General features: G+C 38.7%; 1 protein-coding gene across 2 annotated transcripts in view; it reads left to right on the top strand.

Moving 5' to 3' along the window:
* dnah9 (dynein, axonemal, heavy chain 9) overlaps positions 1-20,098 on the top strand; it is a 163,700-nt gene that overhangs the window by 57,581 nt on the left and 86,021 nt on the right. For both annotated transcript variants that reach the window (XM_028030167.1, XM_028030168.1), the window contains 10 exons: positions 904-1,114; positions 1,210-1,337; positions 1,547-1,655; positions 2,755-2,902; positions 4,532-4,706; positions 5,520-5,693; positions 6,953-7,160; positions 8,320-8,485; positions 9,922-10,024; positions 12,476-12,715. In XM_028030167.1, coding sequence (XP_027885968.1) covers positions 904-1,114; positions 1,210-1,337; positions 1,547-1,655; positions 2,755-2,902; positions 4,532-4,706; positions 5,520-5,693; positions 6,953-7,160; positions 8,320-8,485; positions 9,922-10,024; positions 12,476-12,715 — 1,662 coding nt within the window. The remainder of the gene's footprint in view (positions 1-903; positions 1,115-1,209; positions 1,338-1,546; positions 1,656-2,754; positions 2,903-4,531; positions 4,707-5,519; positions 5,694-6,952; positions 7,161-8,319; positions 8,486-9,921; positions 10,025-12,475; positions 12,716-20,098) is intronic.

Below are 20,098 nucleotides of genomic sequence, written 5' to 3'. Positions count from 1 at the left end.
TTCAGGCACACAAGTTTAGTGTGTTTGGTTGTCTTTACTGTATTACGGCATATTTGCTCTACAAATAGAAAAGATTGGCATATATCACTGTTTGCACAATTAAATTCATGAAGTCAAAGATGCATCTTTTTAAGGGAGAGAGGAAAGACTTTGGGTTTTTACAAAGATCTGTCTTTCTGATGCCCCAGTGGAACTGCAAAATGCTGATGATGTCGCCTGTTACATCCACAAAGCACACTCTCTGGCTGGTGACCTTCAGCTACTGTTTTGACAATCACTCGCGATGCCAACTTGCTGCACTATACGTGCCAGCTGCTGCCATATCAATCATTTACATACCTATTATTTCTCTCCATGTGCACAAAACAACATCCATATTTAGTAATTCTTCCCGAGGATTGACTTGTTTGGTTTTGGCAGCCGGATGACTTGTACGGTTTTAAATGAGTCTTTCTCGTAAATTTGGAACTTTGAATTGTAAAATCTTGTGTTTTGGTTTGATGGGATATCTTTTCATATGCAGTGTGCACTGTTAATTATGGTAATCTACTTGTATCCGTGTGTATTATGCTAATATACCAGGCCTGATTCAGTCAGTGCCCTTTCAACGAGTGACTTTCCATGTCAGATACAGACATGAATGACACATTAATTATACAGTAATGTGAGTTTTGACATTTGATGTTTTTAGAAGTCCCCCTGCTGTCATTTAGTCAGCGTCATGTTCAGAGGAAGAAGGCTGTACCTCGGTGCTGGATTTGCAGTGAGGCACACGCTGCTTAATTGTGAGATTAAGAAGCATGAACACCACGGTCTTAATAAAATGCTGGATTATTGTTGAAAATGATTGCTTGGTAATAGGCATTCATTGTAATCTTTCTCTCTCTCTGTCTGTGTGTTAAGGTGGTGCAGCTCGAGGAACTGCTGGCCGTCCGCCACTCTGTGTTTGTGATCGGGAATGCGGGTACCGGGAAGAGTCATGTGATGAGATCTCTCCAGCGGACCTATCAGAACATGAAGCGTCGGCCCGTGTGGGCAGACCTCAACCCGAAGGCGGTGACCAATGACGAGCTCTTCGGAATCATCAACCCGGCAACCAGAGAGTGGAAAGATGGTGATTACCACGTCCTTCAGAAAGAGGATTTGATTAGCGCTAAGTGTTTAATGACATGCCTCGAATACCCTGAATGTGAACTCATCTTCTCACAGGGCTCTTCTCCAGCGTAATGCGTGAACTGGCCAACATTAGTCACAGTGGGCCTAAGTGGATTGTTCTGGATGGAGACATTGATCCAATGTGGATTGAGTCACTCAACACGGTTATGGATGACAACAAGGTGTGAGGAAATTATGTGTATTTAAAGGCTGAATTTTCTGTTTTGTATCGACTCAAAATGAGCTCTCAGCTTCAGAAATTAGCGTTGACTCATCACTAATGGTGAACAGACAGCTACTTGTTCTGGCTGGATCTAATAATAGACAGAACTTTTCCAGTGGCACACCGTGATTACATGCTGTGTGACAGAACCTCTTCTCTGTCTGTTAGGTGCTGACTCTGGCCAGTAATGAGCGCATCCCTCTGAACCCCACCATGAGGCTGGTGTTTGAGATTAGCCACCTTCGCACTGCTACTCCTGCTACTGTATCGAGGGCAGGTACAGCAGCTTATGAATACCTTTCCATGTTTGCTTCTCTCCACCTTTTCCAGTTAAATTCCTTATTGAATCCAAAACTTGATGAGCTGAAAATACTGTGCCTTGCAAAAGTTTTATAACCGTCAAACTTTTTCACATTACCATTCAGTATAACCAAATCTAGGCGTATTTCTTAAATATTTCAGGGCACTATGGGACATAATTTAAGAAATCGGAGTAGAGTATATAGAAAGCCTGCTCTACCACCATACCACACTGTAACCCAATTTAAGTGTATTTTGTGTATGGATTTGACATAATTGACCACCACAAAGTAGTGTTTATTTGAGAAGTAGACGGAAAAGAATACATGCTTTAACTTTCTTTTCTCAATCAAGACCTTAAAAGGGTGCAATGCTTTTATATTTAGCAATTTTAACTCATCAAATATGCTTAGAATCCATCTTATTATTAACTCTGAATACTTTCTCTGCCCTTTCTGTAGAAACGCATCTTCTCACAGGGCTCTTCTCCAGCGTAATGTGGAAAGTCATTGTACAGAAACCACCACCACCATTTCAAGTGTAACACTGCCAATCTGCCAGACAGATTGGCAGTGTTACACAAGCTTAAAAATGTAATTTTGTTCCTATTTGATCCGATAATCTACTTCCAGATACTTGCTGTTTCCCCTGGAGGGTTTGTTGGTAATTACAAACATGGCTTCCTTTTAAAAAAATAACTTACTTCATGCCATTGTTCCCTAAATGTCATGGAGGCTATTTGACGAACAGTTTTTTTTGTTTGTTTTTTTTAACAACGGGATTAAATTTGAGCACAGATGGACTATATGACTTCTCAACGTAGTAGATTGGACTAGATTTTATTGATGATTTTATTGATGTAAAGCTACCTTTGATTTTCTATTTGGGGAAAAAAAAATCCATTTCACAATTATCCACCAATTATATAAAATCACCCTCAGAGACTTTGAATGTAGCTGTTATAACATTAGGAAATCTGAAAACTAATAATACTTTTGCAAGGCACTGTATGTTGATCCATACATTGTAATCACAACATGTGGCACTTCTCACTGCTTGTCCACTTCTCCACCCAGGCATTCTGTACATAAATCCAGCAGACCTTGGGTGGAGCCCCCAGGTGTCCAGCTGGATCGAAAAGAGGAAAGTCCAATCCGAGAAGGCAAACCTGACCATCTTATTCGACAAGTATCTCCCCTCCTGCTTGGATGTCCTCAAATCAAGGTACCGTGGTTTTCCTGAAGCGATAGGAAGTTCTCACTGTCATGTTGACACAAGAGTTTCCTGTGTGACACTGCAAAGGGAGGAGGGGTTGTTAAGTGGGCGTGTGGGACGGGGGGAGCAAACGGGGAGTGACTCAGAAAGAACTGGATGTGATTCTACATTCTGTTCCATTTGCATCCTCTGACACCTTCATCATCGTTGCTGCCGGAGCAAACAACAGGAAGCAGGGGAGGGATGAATGCATTGTGCTCAGAAAATTTTCTAAATATGCACCACAGCTCATAAATTTGTCATCTGGTGTTTCGGAAGTACATGATTAAAATTCTTGGGTTCTCAGAGCTTTTGTTCATTTTGTGAATTCTGTAAAAAAGATAGAGTTCTGGGTAAAAGTTTTTATAATCTCAAGATTGGTGTGTGACTATCATAATTTGGGCTGGTGTTATATCTAAGGTGGAAGAAGGTTTTAAAATCCTGATGCTATGATTTTTTTTTAAAAACTAGTACTTATTGCAGAGGTTTAAGCTTATTATGGATTTTTTAAAATACATATGAAGTCTTAATTTTACAAACAAGAAGAAGTTTAAACATATATTCACCTTAGCCTTTTATTAGGTATTGCTGAAGTTTCTAATATGTGCTTTAGCTTGACAAGGCCAATGCCTATGTGCTTTTGGATTGTGACTGAATAAATTGTATTTCTTTGAAACCTCTTATTGTGTTAATATGTTCTCAGAAGAACAGCAGTCCAAGAAATTCAGTGTCAATCTAAGAAAGAGAAGAGTGAACCTCAACAAATTGAGTCTTTTGGAGCTATGTCTAAAGACATGGGGATCTTCATTTAAAAAAATGTTACCAAAGTTTTTCTTTCACATTCTGGTATCTCTTTACCACCCATGTAACATTCTGCTGTAAATTTCTTTTACTTTACCATTGAGTGAGAGAGTGTCAACATGGAAGAGAGGCAGAGCTTCAAAATCAACACCTTCAAACTCAACCAAATGTTTCATCTACCCACATGGACAAGCTAAACTCCTTCTACAGACATTTTTAATGGTCAGACAAGAGACATTTTCAGCTATTTTGCTACAATCACAAGAAGCATATTGCCACCTTCCTCAAATAATGGCCTTTAGGCAAACCCCCCCAAAACAAAACACTTTTGGACTTTATTTCAGGACTGCTTCAACTGTTGGACATTGACTTGATTCATTTTCTTCATTTTCAAGTTTAACTGAAAATGATTGCTGAACGCATGGGCGATTTTTTTTTTCTCAAAAGTTACTTTATAACTTGACTTGTATTGTGTTGTGGTGATTTGGACCACATATACAATGACTTTCAAACCCAAGAATATTTGAGACAATTAACTTATTTATCGAGGAGCTAATGATGTCGTAAAAAAATATTAATTTGGGTGTATGTTATTAAATTCAGTGCATTTGTTTGTTGTACTGTCAGTTAGAAAGAATCAAACTAAAGGGCTTCCAAATTAATTAGATAGTAACTTGGCTTATAAAAAGGTCATGTTAAATTTACCTTTTTTTCCCCCTGTTTGCACAGCTTCTGTCTTACCTGAGGGTCAGAGCAAGAGTTTTGATTCTGTGACTTGATGCGTCTGTTTTTGGTCAGGTTCAAAAAGATCATCCCAGTCCCAGAGCAGAGCCTTGTCCAGATGCTGTGCTACCTGCTGGAGTGTCTCCTGACTCCAGAAAACACACCACCAGACTCTTCCAAAGATCTTTATGAGCTCTACTTCGTCTTTGCTGCGATCTGGGCCTTTGGGGGAGCGTTGTTCCAGGACCAGGTACTGCTAAGACCTCTTGGCATGTGAGGTGCTTCCTAAGTGGGAAGAAGAAAGAAAACAACAGAGCTGCTAAAGGGTTTTTCCTTTATTTTTTTTTGTTACCCATCATAACTCGAAATAGTTTCTTGGAATTTTATGTAAGCCTCTTTGGCTTTTATGGAACTCAATGTTGTCTCTATTTATGAAAAGTCATTTGAATGTTATTTTCTTTTGAAGGAATAGTAGTTTTTCCATAAAGGCAGAGATCTCCATCTGAAAATGAAATGGACTGCGTTCCCGCTCAGAAACACACAGGCTGGCTGAATTTAAATCAGCAGGAGAGCCATGGCAAGCAGTTGCTTAGCAATCCAGTTAGTTTGGTACAGTAAGTGTGTTCATCTAAGTTATGGGATAAAACTGCTTTCCCCTCGGTACAAATGTACTCCACTTTATTTTCCCATCACAGATGCATTTAAATGCTAAGTGGTTTTATTGACTGGAGAGGCAGTGGTGAATGGAGGAGACAGGTATCAAGGGTTGGGAAGAAAGAGAGGAAGGCAGGGAACTGCCAGCCAGCAGGTGATGAGACTTCTTCACTGGCTGAATCACATGGATGGATAGATGGGTCTGCCATCTCTCATTTTCTACCCTTCAGCTGCTGCAACTCCATTTATGCATTGGGGCCATTTATTCGTCCTTTGGTTTGTGTTCACACCAGTGTAAATCAAATGCATGGATCCATAGCTGCTGTATGGAGGAGAAAAAGCAGAGAGGAAGTCATTTTACAATATTGACCGCATTGCCTACCCTCTGTGTCTCCCTGTGTGAGTGCAGCTGGTCGACTACAGAGTGGAGTTCAGCAAGTGGTGGGTTGCTGAGTTCAAAACCATCAAGTTCCCATCGCAGGGCACCGTGTTCGATTACTACATTGACCCAGAGAGCAAAAAGTTCGAACTGTGGTCCAAGATGGTCACCAGGTTTGAGATGGATCCAGATATACCTCTTCAGGTAAATCTTAAACCAGGTAGCTCTGTGCCTAGACTCTGGATGTATGTACTTTTTTTTTCTTTCTCCCAGACTGTATCGATAATTCTTACTAAATGCGTTGCTTATCAAAAGCTCCCATGTAGTCGGCAGAGAGGAGACCGCCAAATATCCCTCATAACTTTTATTTCTTCCAGAGGCAGTGAATATAATTTCCCCTTTTGCCTCATCTTGTATATTCATAGCTGTTATAGCCTACCAAAACAGTAACTTGGTAAAGGAACCACTAATAACAGTTCCTGGCAAAAAGTTTTCAAATTAATTGAGGTTTTCTACATTCTGTCAAATTCCTGCTACAAACTCCAGGGCATTTTTACACGATAGACCAACTTGAAGTAGTGCTTAATGGTGAAGTGTAAAGAAAACTAAATTGAATTTATTGTTGTTTGTTGCTATACACATATACAATGACATTGAAAAACAGTTTTCAAAAATTAAAAGTATAATATTAATGCCCCTATATTATAATATTCCTAAATAAATCCAGTGCAACACATTTTTTTTTATAACTGTTTAGCAACTACAGCCCAACTGTAAGTAACTTGATCTCCAACTGTGTCAGAGGTTTATTAGTGAAAAAATGTTGATATAAATCAAGGTACACAGTACATGGGGTCAGGGAAAATCCTATAGAGAAGTTTGAAGCTGGGTGTAGGTCTAACTCAATAACACTGACAATCTGGCCAAGTAAGTAAGGTTTTCCTAGAGGAAAACCCTTTTGAATCTGCAAAAAACAACAACCCCAAACATATAAAATTAGCTGCGAGTGAAAGGTGGCTCAAACCATGTTCATGACTCAGTGAATGTAAATCTGACTTTGTCACAAGATTTGAAAAAAGCTTTTCAGACATTATTTATCCACCGCACCAAGATTGGGTTGTTTTACAAAGAAGAAATGTAGGCATACCTCAACATCGCTTTATCATCATCATAATCAAGGTTATTCACAGAGCACATTTCAACAACTGTCTTGATTTAAGGGAACTCAGTGTTCCAGCATTTTTGCTATTTTTTGGACGTTTATTCCAGATCAGAGGAGCATAAAATCTGAAGCCTGCTTTTTCATATTTCTTTGTACTAATATTTCAATGTGCATCATGAACAAACTTTTTTTTCTTTGTTTATTCGTGCCCATATATAACACTTCAAATCCCAATCTTAACTAGATTTGTAGGCTTTTGAGCATGTTTTCCATATATATTCTGAATTCCTCCTGTCTGCAGGCATGTCTGGTTCACACCACTGAGACGGTTCGAGTGCGTTACTTCATGGACCGCCTCCTGGAGCACCGCAGGCCAGTCATGGTGGTCGGGAACGCTGGCACTGGGAAGTCGGTCCTAATCGGGGATAAACTTGAATCATTGGATGCTGAGAAATACATGGTCAGAAACGTCCCATTTAACTATTACACCACGTCCGCTATGCTGCAAGGTAGGTGTAAGTGGGTCTGTTTGGCTTCCAGTTAGTTGTACATTGCATACAGTTGAATAATTTAAAATTAGGTCAAACCAACATCTACTGTAGATGCTTTCCAAAATCTTTTACCTCAACTGGATTGAAATTTTGTGTTCTGTGCTTAAAACCATCATGCCATACTCCTGATAGTGGCTTGAAAAAGCATGATTGAGGTGCAGCTTGCTAAGGAACTAATATCTGAATATTATCAGAGGTGAAAGTGTATATTTGAGACTGTGGAGATTAGAGAAAAGCCACAATTAATTCAAACTTTTGTAGTATGTATGTAATCATTTCACCCTGGATTGATGGTTAAACAAAATACTTATGAGGCAAAAAAACCCAATATTCATGTCCCTGATGAGTTTATGTAAATCTCTGACTGGATTTGTTTGCTGTGATGGTTGATCTGGAAATATGCTAAATTGAAAATCAGTCAGGAAACGGAGCTTAACATGGCATGAAGAAGACTAACAAATGCAAACAACAAGCGGATAATGAACAAATGCAACAAAAGAGCCTATGAACTGACAGGGGTAATCAGAGGGTGAACAGTGTGCAGATAACAAAAGCAGGAGGGCAAATAACTGGGACTGAACAAGGAAAACAATTTCAGTAAAAAATTTCAAAGGAAAGAAGATACAAATAAAGGGATGTAAATAATGTAAATAATAGTAAAATAAAAGGAATGAAATGCAGAATCAGACCTAAACCAAGGGTAATTCAATAGCAAGCAACACTCATAAGTCACAGCCATTGACATTTATTGATCCTGTTGCATCATATTTTTTTCAAAAGCAGTTAAAAGTGTTGTGTTGATTTTGAACCAGGTTAACTGTGACTGAAATTTCCTTTTAATGCCTTTTAAACGGTAAGTTTAATGATCAGAGAAGTGTTTTATCACGCTATCAATACCAGAACATCTAAAACTACATCTGATCTGATTTTAGTTGAAAAGCTACAGTTTAAAATTGTTTTTCTTTTGTTAATCACTTGATCTTCTCTACATATATTATTTGTTATCTGAAGTGTGCACTGTTTAATGTGTGTGAATCATGTTTGAGAAGCCATACAAGGTAAAGCCAAAAGCCAAAAAAGAGAAGGGCATTCTGTAAAGTCATGATCTCCTACGCAGCTGTGCTGGAAAAGCCCCTAGAGAAAAAAGCAGGGCGCAACTACGGCCCTCCTGGCAGCAGAAGACTGATCTACTTCATAGATGACATGAATATGCCTGAGGTAGATGCATATGGCACGGTGCAACCTCACACACTCATCCGCCAACACATGGACTACAAGCATTGGTAAGACCAAGTCTTTTGCAATTCATCACACGCATAGGCAAGCTCAAGTACACACTAATGTTTGAAAAAGAGATATTTGAACTGGTAAATGTCACGGTAAAAAGAAAGTGTATCTTCTGTTAATTGTTGGGCCTTATGCATCCGTAAACAGAAATTATATGTGGAATTCATCAGATTTTATAATTGTTTAAGTCTAACCTGAAGTGTAAATAAATGCATAACAAATTCTGGTAACTCTTTATTTGAAGGGGTGTTCATAAGACGGACATAATTCAGCCATAATCATAACACATATTGTGTTATGATTATGGCTGTCGTCATAAAGTGTCCTTTGGTAAATAATGACACTTTTAATACAAAGTTACACTAAAAGTTGCATTAAAAGTCCATTAAATGTCTCAACTTTGTATTGAAAGTGTCATTAGTTACCAAATGACAGTTCAGGACAACAGTCATAAACATTCATGAAGACGCCTTCATGTTCATAACAAGTGTTATGTCATGTTTGTGACATAACACTGTCACAAACATGACATAACACTATTCGTGTGTTGAATGGGTAACACTTCAAATAAAGTGTTACCCATTTTATTAATAATAATTTTAAAACATGGGGAAGGGCAATTAAATCTGTTTTTGATGCCCTGGAACCATCACAGCTGACCTTATTATGCCAGTCTTATGCACACCTCTTCAAATAAACTGTTGCTCAAATTAAAATTTATTCTACAGAGGAGTTTATGATCAAAAAGCCCAAGTCATGTGGCTACAAAAAAAAAGTCCAAATCAGCACCTTTCATTACCAGTTTGACATTATTTAAAATAATGATTATTATTGATATCAACTGATATGAAACGATTGTATTGTGAAGATTTTTTCAGCCATATCACCCAGACCTATAGATGTCAGTAATAATGATAATAATAATTAGTATTTTCTGTTTTAACAATATGTTAATGTCATACAAAGGCATTTTATATTAGAGAAAATTATAGCTTTTTAGTATTTGTGAAATTGCCCCCCTTTCAGTATTCAGAGCTCCCTGCATCAGTATGCATATTCTGCAACGTTTATGAGTATCAGAAGCTTTACGTGAAAGCTGGCCTGTGTGATTCCCCGTAAAAAGGATTTTGTTGCTCATCTCTCTGACACAGTGAGGCCATTCTGAACATGGTTCCACTGCGTCAGACACTGGCTGACTGGATTAGACACGGTCAGCCCATTAGAGATATGCTTGGAGGACTTCAGGTATGAAATTGAGAGGAAGGAGGTTGCTTCCAAGACACGCCAGCTTAAGCAGGAGCCGAGGCGTCCGTATCAGGAAGAAGCACAGGGGGAGAAGTCTGTGTGTGAGCGCTGGCCGATGTTGGTGTTTATGTGCCTGCAAAGCAGTTGAATAATTTTTTAAAATTTTCTCCCTGTGTGTGTTCTGCAGGTATGACCGTAATAAACTGCTTTTGAAAGAAATACACAACGTTCAATACGTTTCCTGCATGAACCCCACGGCTGGCAGCTTCACCATTAATCCCAGGCTGCAGGTAGACTGACACATTCAGGATATTTTGCCAGAACATGGCGTACCACTGGTTAGACAATGAACTGGCAGGGAGACACATGCTCCTTTTCTGCTTGCACATGCATTATGGTAGACATGGCAAAACTGTAAGTAGCTCAGAGAAAAATTATGAAGAATTAATATGTAGAAGAATTTAAATTATTATTAATTTACAGCTTTGTGTACTAGGATACATGTACATACTAAAACTACATTATTGCATCTTCTAATGAACATCACTGCAGACTTGATGAGAAATCCTCCATTTTACAGGTTCATAGATAATATTCAGAAAAAGAGAAATTATCCTCTGGGAAACAGTTGAATGAAAATGGGGTACACAGGCCTGATTAACAGCGATAAGCCCATCCTCCTGACTCTGACTGGTTGTTTTTTACCGGAGCTGTATGTTTTTTGTAAGACGAGATTATCACATTATTACACATTATCCGTCTTATATTATATTGTAAGGACATAGACAGTGTAACAAATATGTAAAAACATATTTTTATATGAGCTACCTACTGCAGCTTTAGGGCCCAATTTATACAGCTTATTTGCAAAAAAACCCCCAAAAACAGTTCATTTGGGGATTAGGTACTTTTTAATATTGAGTGTGCTAGAAAAAAATATAGGAAGAAAATCACTCCAAATATTTAGTTTTCATTTTATTTGTTTTTGAGATGTCATTTATTTTTAGCGTAACTTAAACATTTGGAAGTTTTTAAATAAATGTTAATGCTGCCAAACAAAATATTTATGTTGTTGGCCTCCCCTGTGTGTACGGTAAGAAGTATGAGACTGGATGTTGTAAAGAGAAGAATTTGTTGTAGACATAAAAAAAATGGTAGGAGACATTAAGAGGGGAATGTGTGTGATAGAGCATGCTGGATGCAATCCAGTGAGTCTTGCCTCTTTCTCATGGTGTCACACATCAAAGCAACTTTTCCTGAACAAAATGGCAAGAAGAAGGTTGGGGTGTAAAGGTGACAAAGCAGGCAGCAGACAGACGGCAAAGAACAGGCTCACATGTGGAATGTTTAACTGCAGAGACTGTAGGCTCTCCTCAGACTCACACTTGTTCTCCTCCGAATAACAAAGAAAAATGTTTTTTTTATCCTGTGCAAGAACAGAATATTATCCTCAGTGACTCGAATGGGGTCACGAGTGCATTTTAAGGCTGTGGAGGGAACAGAAAAATGTCTGAACATCAAAAGTTTTCTTTTGAAAATAGAAAAAAAACAGCATTTAACTGTACCAAAGTAACACATGTACATGGAATTCTACCTTTGCAGAGAGACTGTGGACTCATTTGAGAACTTTCAAATAAATCATGAAATGATCGTTTTTTGATTTGAAAGGGTTTGATTTTCATACTGTCTTTGTTTTTTTTTACTTTTCCAGTTGTAAAAATGCCACACATGCCTCCTAAAAACAATACTGAGACAAAGAGAGATCAATGAGACATTATCAGTGCCCTTCAGTCTGGGAGAGGCTAGAAGGCGATTTCCAAACTATAAGTACACCTAAAAAAAATTTAGATTCTGTGAAACAATTCAATATACTTTGCCACTCAGTCCATAAAGTGAAACTCATATTTTATAGATTGATTACATATTGAGTGCAATATTTCAAGCCTTTTGCTGTTTCTCTTAATTTAAATGATTACAGCATACAGATGATGAAAACCCAAAATTACATGTCAAGATCATTTCTAAGTATTAAAGCAAAGGTGAGAAAGAGCAGTCTCCCCAAATTCCTCCACAGAAAAAAAAAGTTTATTTCAAGTCATGTTTGCTAAAGGTGCATTAAACTATTGATGCTGCTGTTCCTTTTCCACACTGCTTTTCTATTTTAGCTTAGTTTAAATTAAAAGACACATTGAAATTAGTGTAAAAACCAAAATTCAGTCATTCATGTCCTGACTATTAAAACCATAATAACACAAGAGTTCACTTTCCTCTATTTAGCTTTATTCTTTATGCATTAGGGTAACAAATTCTTGAATTAAATATACACTGCTTCTGTGTTTTGAAAAATTCCCACATTTAGGCTTATGTAACCACTCTGCCGCTAGAGGAAGTTTTCCATACACCTGCAGGGCATGGGAACATGTTTTGGACTTGAAGGGCTCTTTAAAGTCTGCTTTTTTTTTTGTGTCAGCGAAGTAACACATGTGATGCTGCAGGGAATTTATAAAATGCAGCTGAAGTCACACACACTGCTTTCAGATGCATTTGGATTTATTAGCATGTAGAAAGTTACGCTACACATTTTTACAACACATAAGTAACTTTTTATTGTCGAAAGAAAGTCGCACAAAAAGAGCTTTAAAAAGTCAAACTCAAGAGATTGAGATTGTGGTGCGATTTTAGCCTTGCCGTCATTAGCATGGAGCAGATTTGTCTTGTTTACTCTCCGTCTCTTTCCGCAGCGGCACTTTTGCGTCTTCGCCCTGTCCTGTCCCGGAGCAGAAGCCCTGAGCACCATCTACAGCTCCATCTTGTCTCAGCATCTGAGTGGAGAAGGATTTAGCTCGGCCCTGCAGAAGAGCAGCTCCACCCTGGTCCAGTTGGCTCTGGCCCTCCACCAACGCGTCTCCTCCACCTTCCTCCCCACAGCGGTCAAGTTCCACTACGTCTTTAACCTGCGGGACCTCTCCAACATATTCCAGGTGACCAAATGCATCAGGGAAGGTTGACCTTGGGTTAATCTTCCATGGAGGAGAAGTCAAAAGTTGCCTCCGTAAAGTTGGCCGACCCCACCCACGCCTCCATTTCAGACAAGGGTATCCATATTTTAGCTTAATTCTTTCTTCTTCTGCGGCTCTGCTTCCCTGGCCTTCTGTCACTAATTTCTTGCTAAATGATTATTGATTTAAGAGGCAGCACTGAAAGCTGGAAATGAGTCTGAAATAAGTGGAACAGAGAATACAATGGATTTGCTTTTCCATGGGTGCATAAATGTATTTAAATGAATATAATATCAGAGTGTTAACGCTATCAAGGGAGAGGCTTTCAGGGCAATATTTCTGTCAAAATCCTCCACGGTTTTAATGGAGGGCAGGCTCTTTCATTTAACGCACTCTGTTGTATAATTAATGCTTTGAGCCACTCTGCTGTAGGAACTTAAATTTTCATTATTATTTCCAGGAGTTTACAGATGGAGCCCACAGTTCTCATTATTTTCATTATACAGAGCGCATATAGGTGTTCTCCTATTACTCTCATAAGATTTTACACACTTTCCTTTCACTCCTAAAAGTGCAGCTTCTGCGTGTTTGTACCTACCTGCTAGTGTCCAGCTTCTACTAAAATATATTAACAGGCACAATAAACTTATAACATCGTAATTAGCTACTGCCACCATATCACTTTGACGGTAAATGTTTCTGTAAGTTTAGCTGGCAAAGCCTCACTTAAGAATCAAAACTGTATTTCATACCTCGCAATAGTGTTAAGTACGCATGGGTGGGTGTCGCTACAACTTTGAGAAAAACAATCACAACCTCATGGGAGATTACGCAGTCACTTAAATAAATTAAAATAGTAGAAACCTGGGGTGTGCTGCGGTGGCGCAGGGGTTAAGCACAACCCACATACTGTATAGAGGCCTTAGTCCTCGACGCGGCTGTCGCAGGTTCGATTCCCTGCCTGGCAACCTTTGCCGCATGTCTTCCCCCTTCTCTCATTACCCTCTTTCCTGTCAATTCACTGTCAAATAAAGGTCACTAGAGCCAATAAAATCTTAAAAAAAATAAAATAAAATAGTAGAAACCTTCATCGTCTTGTTTGGATCCCTAACCCACCAGTTGTCCCAAATTGTTGTCTGGTGAGACACTTCACCCGCCTTGCCTGAGATGCTGATTGTGTGACAGCCTCACTTCTGTTAGTCTGTCCATATCAACTCTGATGTAGTTTAACATCATCAGCGTGTGACTGTGTGCATGAATGATTTTGGTGTGAAGCGCTTTGGAGTCCTTGGACTTGACAAAACGAAGTCATCTCAACCTTTTGACACAGAATTTCTTAAAAGGATATCATTAAGACAGTCAAACATGGTGGTGGTAGTGTGTTGATCTGGGCCTCCTCCGTTGCCTTATGACCTGGACGACTTGCTGTAATTGATGGGAATTTTGCTTTCATTAAAAATGCCTTGAGGATAATGTAAGTTTATGATCTGGCACTTGTTACCGTTTGTTCTATTTATGGGTCAACGATCAGAAACACACCAGTAAATCCACCTCTGCACTGCTCAAGCTTTTTAGTGCGATCTACTCAATTCACGACTTACATTCACCGAAGATGCTGGGACATGAATATCAATAAGCTGCTGAGGTTAAAAAATCCTTCATAGTGATTAACAAAAAAAGGAGTCATTAGCAGTTATAACATGCGAGTTGTGTTTAGAAAGCAGTTACCATTCACTTTCTCACACAGGACCAGGTTGATTTGAATGTCTGTTTTCTCACGATAAATTAATTAGCTAAACACAGTTTTTTGTATGTCCTAAGGTTGCCTGTGTTCGATATTGAAATGTGCTTCAGGGTCTGGAAGCATTTAAGAGTGACAAAAAAGCAAGAGCTGTGGAAACCTATAGGGTGGCAAATACAGTTTTATCATGACAGTGCACGTTACTTCTTAATGTGATTGTTTATGCCAGGTATCAGTCATTAAAAAGTTGTAAGACATTGTTAAACCCTCCAACGATCTCTTGGTATTAACCAATCGGAGGCATTTGTTGCCAGTTTGAAGCCTGTGGATTTAAACGGGAAAGCCTGCTTGCCATTCAGCAGCCCACGCCCCGAAGACCTCAGGGCTTAGCTCCCAGGGCCTTGATCACACACATCACTGGCTTCAAACAGATGTGATTTTACGTGAAGACTTTGAAACCAGTGTTTGAAGACACCATTCAGACCAGTTTGACACAGTCTTTGTGTTTTCTTTAATTGGCCAGAACAGACATTTGGCAGCTGTGCTGAAGAAACTGTGTCAAAACTGTCTGGTTGGACCAACCCACCTATAGAAATATGTAAAGAGATCTAGAAAAAAACTCTCCCATTTGCTCATTTGAAGTTTTTCTTCCTTGCGTACTCAAATCGTGGCTGTAACATCTCAGGACAGGTGGGAAGAGGTGAGCCGCCTCACACCATGCGCTTGCACCTCAGTCGAAATACTTCAATCAAGTCTCTGCTTTTCTGCACCTACAGATGTGGGAAAGAGTTTGTTGGGTTTGTTGTGACAGTACAAACACGTCCTCTAATTCTGAGCCGCAGGCCTAAACGGTTGTCAGTCCGTGTTTTCTAGCTGGACGTTTGAGAAGTTTGCCTCAGCTGAAATAATTGGGGGGACTTTATGTGATTCTTTGTATTTTTGTGTGTGTGTGTGTTTTTTTTTTTTTTATAACTTCTGGAACTCTGGGATGCAGCCAACAGAAAGTGTCTCATTATGATGAACCCTAATAAGCCAGAAAGCTGGACTCAAAGACTCCGCATGAGCTTACAGTAGTCTGTGTAAAGGTGTTTACAAATGTGCCAAAAAAAGATGAAGGTCCAGTTGAGAATCAAGAACGAGTCTTGAGGGTACTGTTCCCAAATTAACTTACCTTTTTTTCAGTTTAGTGTAGAAGTAAGCATGAGCTACTCCTAGCTATTTTTCTTCTTTTACCACTAAGCGTGTTTTTTTTTCTTTTCTTTTTATCCTCAGTGCATTTTCTTTTTTTTTGTCATAATCTCTCCTTTGAAACTCAACTCGCTCTGAGCTTTCAAGTTGATCAATAAGATCAGCTTATAAGTGGGCATGTTGTGAGTGACGAACAGCAACTAAATTCTTCTAACAGGCCAAGACAAACAGTTTGGAGACCAACAGGGAATGTTGTCAAGTAGCTCCGTTTGCCAATGTTCGTTAACTGTAATGACCGACGGGCATATCCACCGGCCTGTCTTCTCCACGTCAACCTAAACGAGCTCCTTGACGCTTGAGAGCTGCAGGGGGGGGTGAAAGCGGATGGAGAAGACAGAATCAGAAGAGAGTACATGAGACTCGTGGTGCAATGAGACCGGCGCCAAACTGTACTGACTGCTCTATATGTCTGTATGATTTTCAGTGGATAGTCAGCTGGGTGCATTTGTCAGTTGTTTGGGGCTCAGAGCAGCTGTCAGGCATAGAGGAGAGCGAGTCCATGGAAACAGACAGGCCTGTACGGAAGATGCATGTCGACACCCGGAGCTCTAATCCCTCTCCTCTGAGTTGAACGGAGCGAGAAGATGTCGGGGGAAGTTTCTGTGAGATAGTCGGCCAAAGTCAGCCGGATGTAGTGGAGTTCTTTCAAAGTTCTTTCTCCTCTTGGTTTGTGAGGCGCTTTGCTATATCTTTATCTGGCAAATAGCTAAAGGTTAAAAGTATCAGCGCTCCAGAGACTTGCAGTGTCTTGCAAAAGCAATCCCACTCCTTAAAGTCAAAGTTTATATTATTCTATTGGGATTTTATGTGATAGAACAACCCAGAGTAATGCATCACAGAAAAGTAGAGGAAAAAGGGTAAATACTGAAATTTTCAGCAACTATAAATCAGCATCGTTATTGACGCAATAATCATGACTTTTGGTCATCATGTTAGAAAATGGATGGATGGATTGCATATTTGGACACTTGTTCTCTCTGGTTTTGGTTGCTGTGCAGTTGGAAGGATTTTTGCTCTTACGTATTTTACTTTTGTAGTGTTACGATGCATAACCTTGACAACAAGGTAAAGTTTTTACAACTGGAACTGAGCAACTGATTAGCATCTCAAAAGCTCAAATATTACCGGAAATTCAACCCCAAATTTCAGATGAGCTGAAAAGAGAGGCTTAATGGATGACGTTCCTCGGACCCGACTTAAGAGGAAAGGAGATCGGGCTTTTTCTGTTGTTGGTCCTCTTCTATGGAACAATCTTCCTTTCCAAATTAGATCTGCCCACAGCCTGGATAATTTTAAATCGCTTCTTAAAACTCATTTTTATTCCTTAGCATTTAATTGAACTACTGTTTTGATACTCTGTTTTTATTAATTTGTGTTATTGTCATTCTTGTACAGCACTTTGGTGCAGTTTTATGCCTGTTTTTAAAGTGCTATATAAATAAATTTGACATTGACATTGACATTGAAGTGGAGGACCAAAGAGATTTTAGTTGCCAAATGAATAAAGTTGTAAGAAACTCCAAAAGATGCTATTTATGATCAGTTATTTCTATGGAAATTGGAACATTATCCTTCCACTAAATGCTCTGCTTCGTGCCGGCCTACCACACACAAAAAAAAGAAAACATGAAAGTTTGTGACAAAATATCTAAAAGTTTTGAGCGCATGACTACTTTGGCAAGTCACAGTATAGACCCATATGGTGTTTTGTTTTCTTCAGCTGTACTTGCGCTGGGTGTTGAGATTGATACAAATAAACACTGAAATGAAGTAGAACGGTGCAGATCTGTGGAAAGTTTAGAGATTCTCTACTTTCGTAAATCTTAGAGAGTGTCTGCTTAAAATCCTTGCGCACACATCCATACGCCCACATGCGCGCCACATCTCCCATCTGCACAATTACACAGCGGATTTAGCAGCCAATTGTCACGTTGAGCAGTATCCGTAGGCAGATCAGGTTCAGCTGGCTTCACCTCCAGTAATGATTCTGTTGATGAGAATAGGTTCTGGGGCGGGAGACGCAACACATCTGCTTGGCTGCGTCTCCTGGGTGACGGTACACAGGGTGCCTCGCTGTCCTCTCCCTTATCCTATGCAGCACCTATTATTGGATGCACATACCCTGTGGTTCTGCCTGAATGCATCATCCATGCCTCTGTGGGAAATCAGCCACGTCACACTGTCCTCCACCACAGACACATTTATCACCAATCACCCACTGAACACCCGTTTAGGCTCGTGACTCGTTTTAAGAACAGGGTTTCCGCGCAGTAGTGAAAGGTAGTAAATTAAATGATCTCAAATTAAGGCCAGTAAAAGGTAGTAACATTTTCAACATCCCTTCAAAAATATTTTACATTTTTCATTGATGCTCACTTATTGTTTTAAGTTCGTTTGACTAAAATCTGTATAAAAAATTATAACTACCGTACTGGCAGGACCTGAGCTGTCACTGATTGACTCCAAGCTGCTGTGCACATGCAGAGACTAGCTAGTCTCCACAAAAAAACCTGACGGAACCGAACCTTCGACCTGCTGGACGTTAACTGCAAACTGTGGCACAATGGCTCACGGCAAGGATTAGGTGGACATAACTAGCTTTTCGAATTTATAGCTGAAAATGATTGTTGATGCAATAATTTAGAGTTTTCTATCATTTTATTAGATTTTGCCAAAATATTTTGTCATCATAGTATCAGAGATAATCACTGATGCTGCAAAGGTGAGCATATTGTAATAAAAATGCTTGTTGATGTTACATTATAAGAAATCCTTTAGAAAGTAACTCCACATTGCACACTAGTACTTTACAGACTGATTTAATTCATGTTTGGTGTGTGTATATATATATATTTATATATGATTTACAGCTCTGGAAAAAATGAAGAGACCACTTCACTGGACCCCATTGAAAACCTCAAGATTATTCTACCAAACATTGATTTCTGATAAAACGTTAGTATTGTTGTTCCTAAATGAACAGGAACTTGTTTTCTTTGCATTATTTGAGGTCTGAAAACACTGCATCGTTTTCTTTATTTTGATCATTTCTCATTTTCTGCAAATAAATTCTACATTTTTGTTTGGAATTTCAGAGATAATAAAAGGACAATGTTCATTTTACTCAAACATATATCTATAAAATGTAAAATCAGAGAAACTAATAACTTTACGTGATCTAAATTCTTTCAGAGCTGTATTTACTAAATAATTCAGACATTTTTCAACCAGTCTGGACTCTCAGATTTATCTACTACATAAATGTCGTTGTCATGTTGCTCATGATTATTTTGTTATGTTTGATTTGCTTATTTGTTCACAACTTGTAAAATTTTATGCACTGCACTGAATTCTACTATGTCCTGTTTTATGTCTAAATGAAGAAATTTACTAATGCGTATATAAAAATGTGCCTTTAATTGTTTAACCTCGAATTGGTTCTAAAATTGCAAATTTATATAGAAAAAATAGTTGCGATTTTAAAGTATGAAAAATATGTAATATTTCAAACAATAATGTATACGTATACATTATTACATAAGTATACAATAAAATATTTTTTTTTATTTAAAAAAACATTCCTGTTGCTATTAAAATTATGCAGCAAGACGTTCAGCCAGACAACTCCCGTGTAAATGTTGAAATACACAAAAGCATAGAGCTAGGTTTGGTTTGGCATTCAGGCTCCTCCATGTCTGTGTTGCTCAAAGTGTCATGGACTAATAAGTCTCTTCACCCTGAACATTTCTCCTTCGACTGCCAGGGAATAAGGAGAGTCTCTGAACTTAGAGCTCATGGTTGGGAACTAGGATGATTAAAGGGGGTGAAAAGCAGTAAAACAGCAGGAAGTGGCAACATTCAGAATGATGTGGGAAGCTCGCTGCTTAAATAAACCGCCCATAATGGTGAAGTATTGAAATGTTCTGTAGATCATCTGCTGAGTAGCAGCACAGCTTGACATGAGTGCCTGGAACCAGCTTTTATAGTAATATGACATGCGTTTAATATCTTAAATTTGAAACATTAAATCTAATCAAAAAAAGAAGAAATGGATAAAAATCATATTTGTTTTATTTTATTTACTGCACAGAATATTATCTATATTTGCTCTTTTTTTATTCAGGTAATTGGCTAAGGTAGTTATCCAGTAAAAGGCGTCTCCAAGCTGCAGCATGTAGCTTTTATAAACATGTTTCATACATATTTGTTCAAATTATCATTATGTCATGAAAGTATAAAATGAAACAAACAATCTGTGGGGGGAAAAAAACGTCTCTGCGTTCTTCTTATGCTACTATTGTCATCTGCAAAAATCCTCCACTTCCAGTCAGAAATAACCAATCAGAGGCAACAGGAAGGCCTTAACGCTGAAAATT

This window comes from Xiphophorus couchianus, chromosome 10 (assembly GCF_001444195.1).
Source record: "Xiphophorus couchianus chromosome 10, X_couchianus-1.0, whole genome shotgun sequence".
Taxonomy (NCBI): Eukaryota; Metazoa; Chordata; class Actinopteri; order Cyprinodontiformes; family Poeciliidae; genus Xiphophorus; species Xiphophorus couchianus.
Note: the sequence above shows the minus strand (reverse complement) of the source record. Positions and strands in the feature narration are given on the sequence as shown.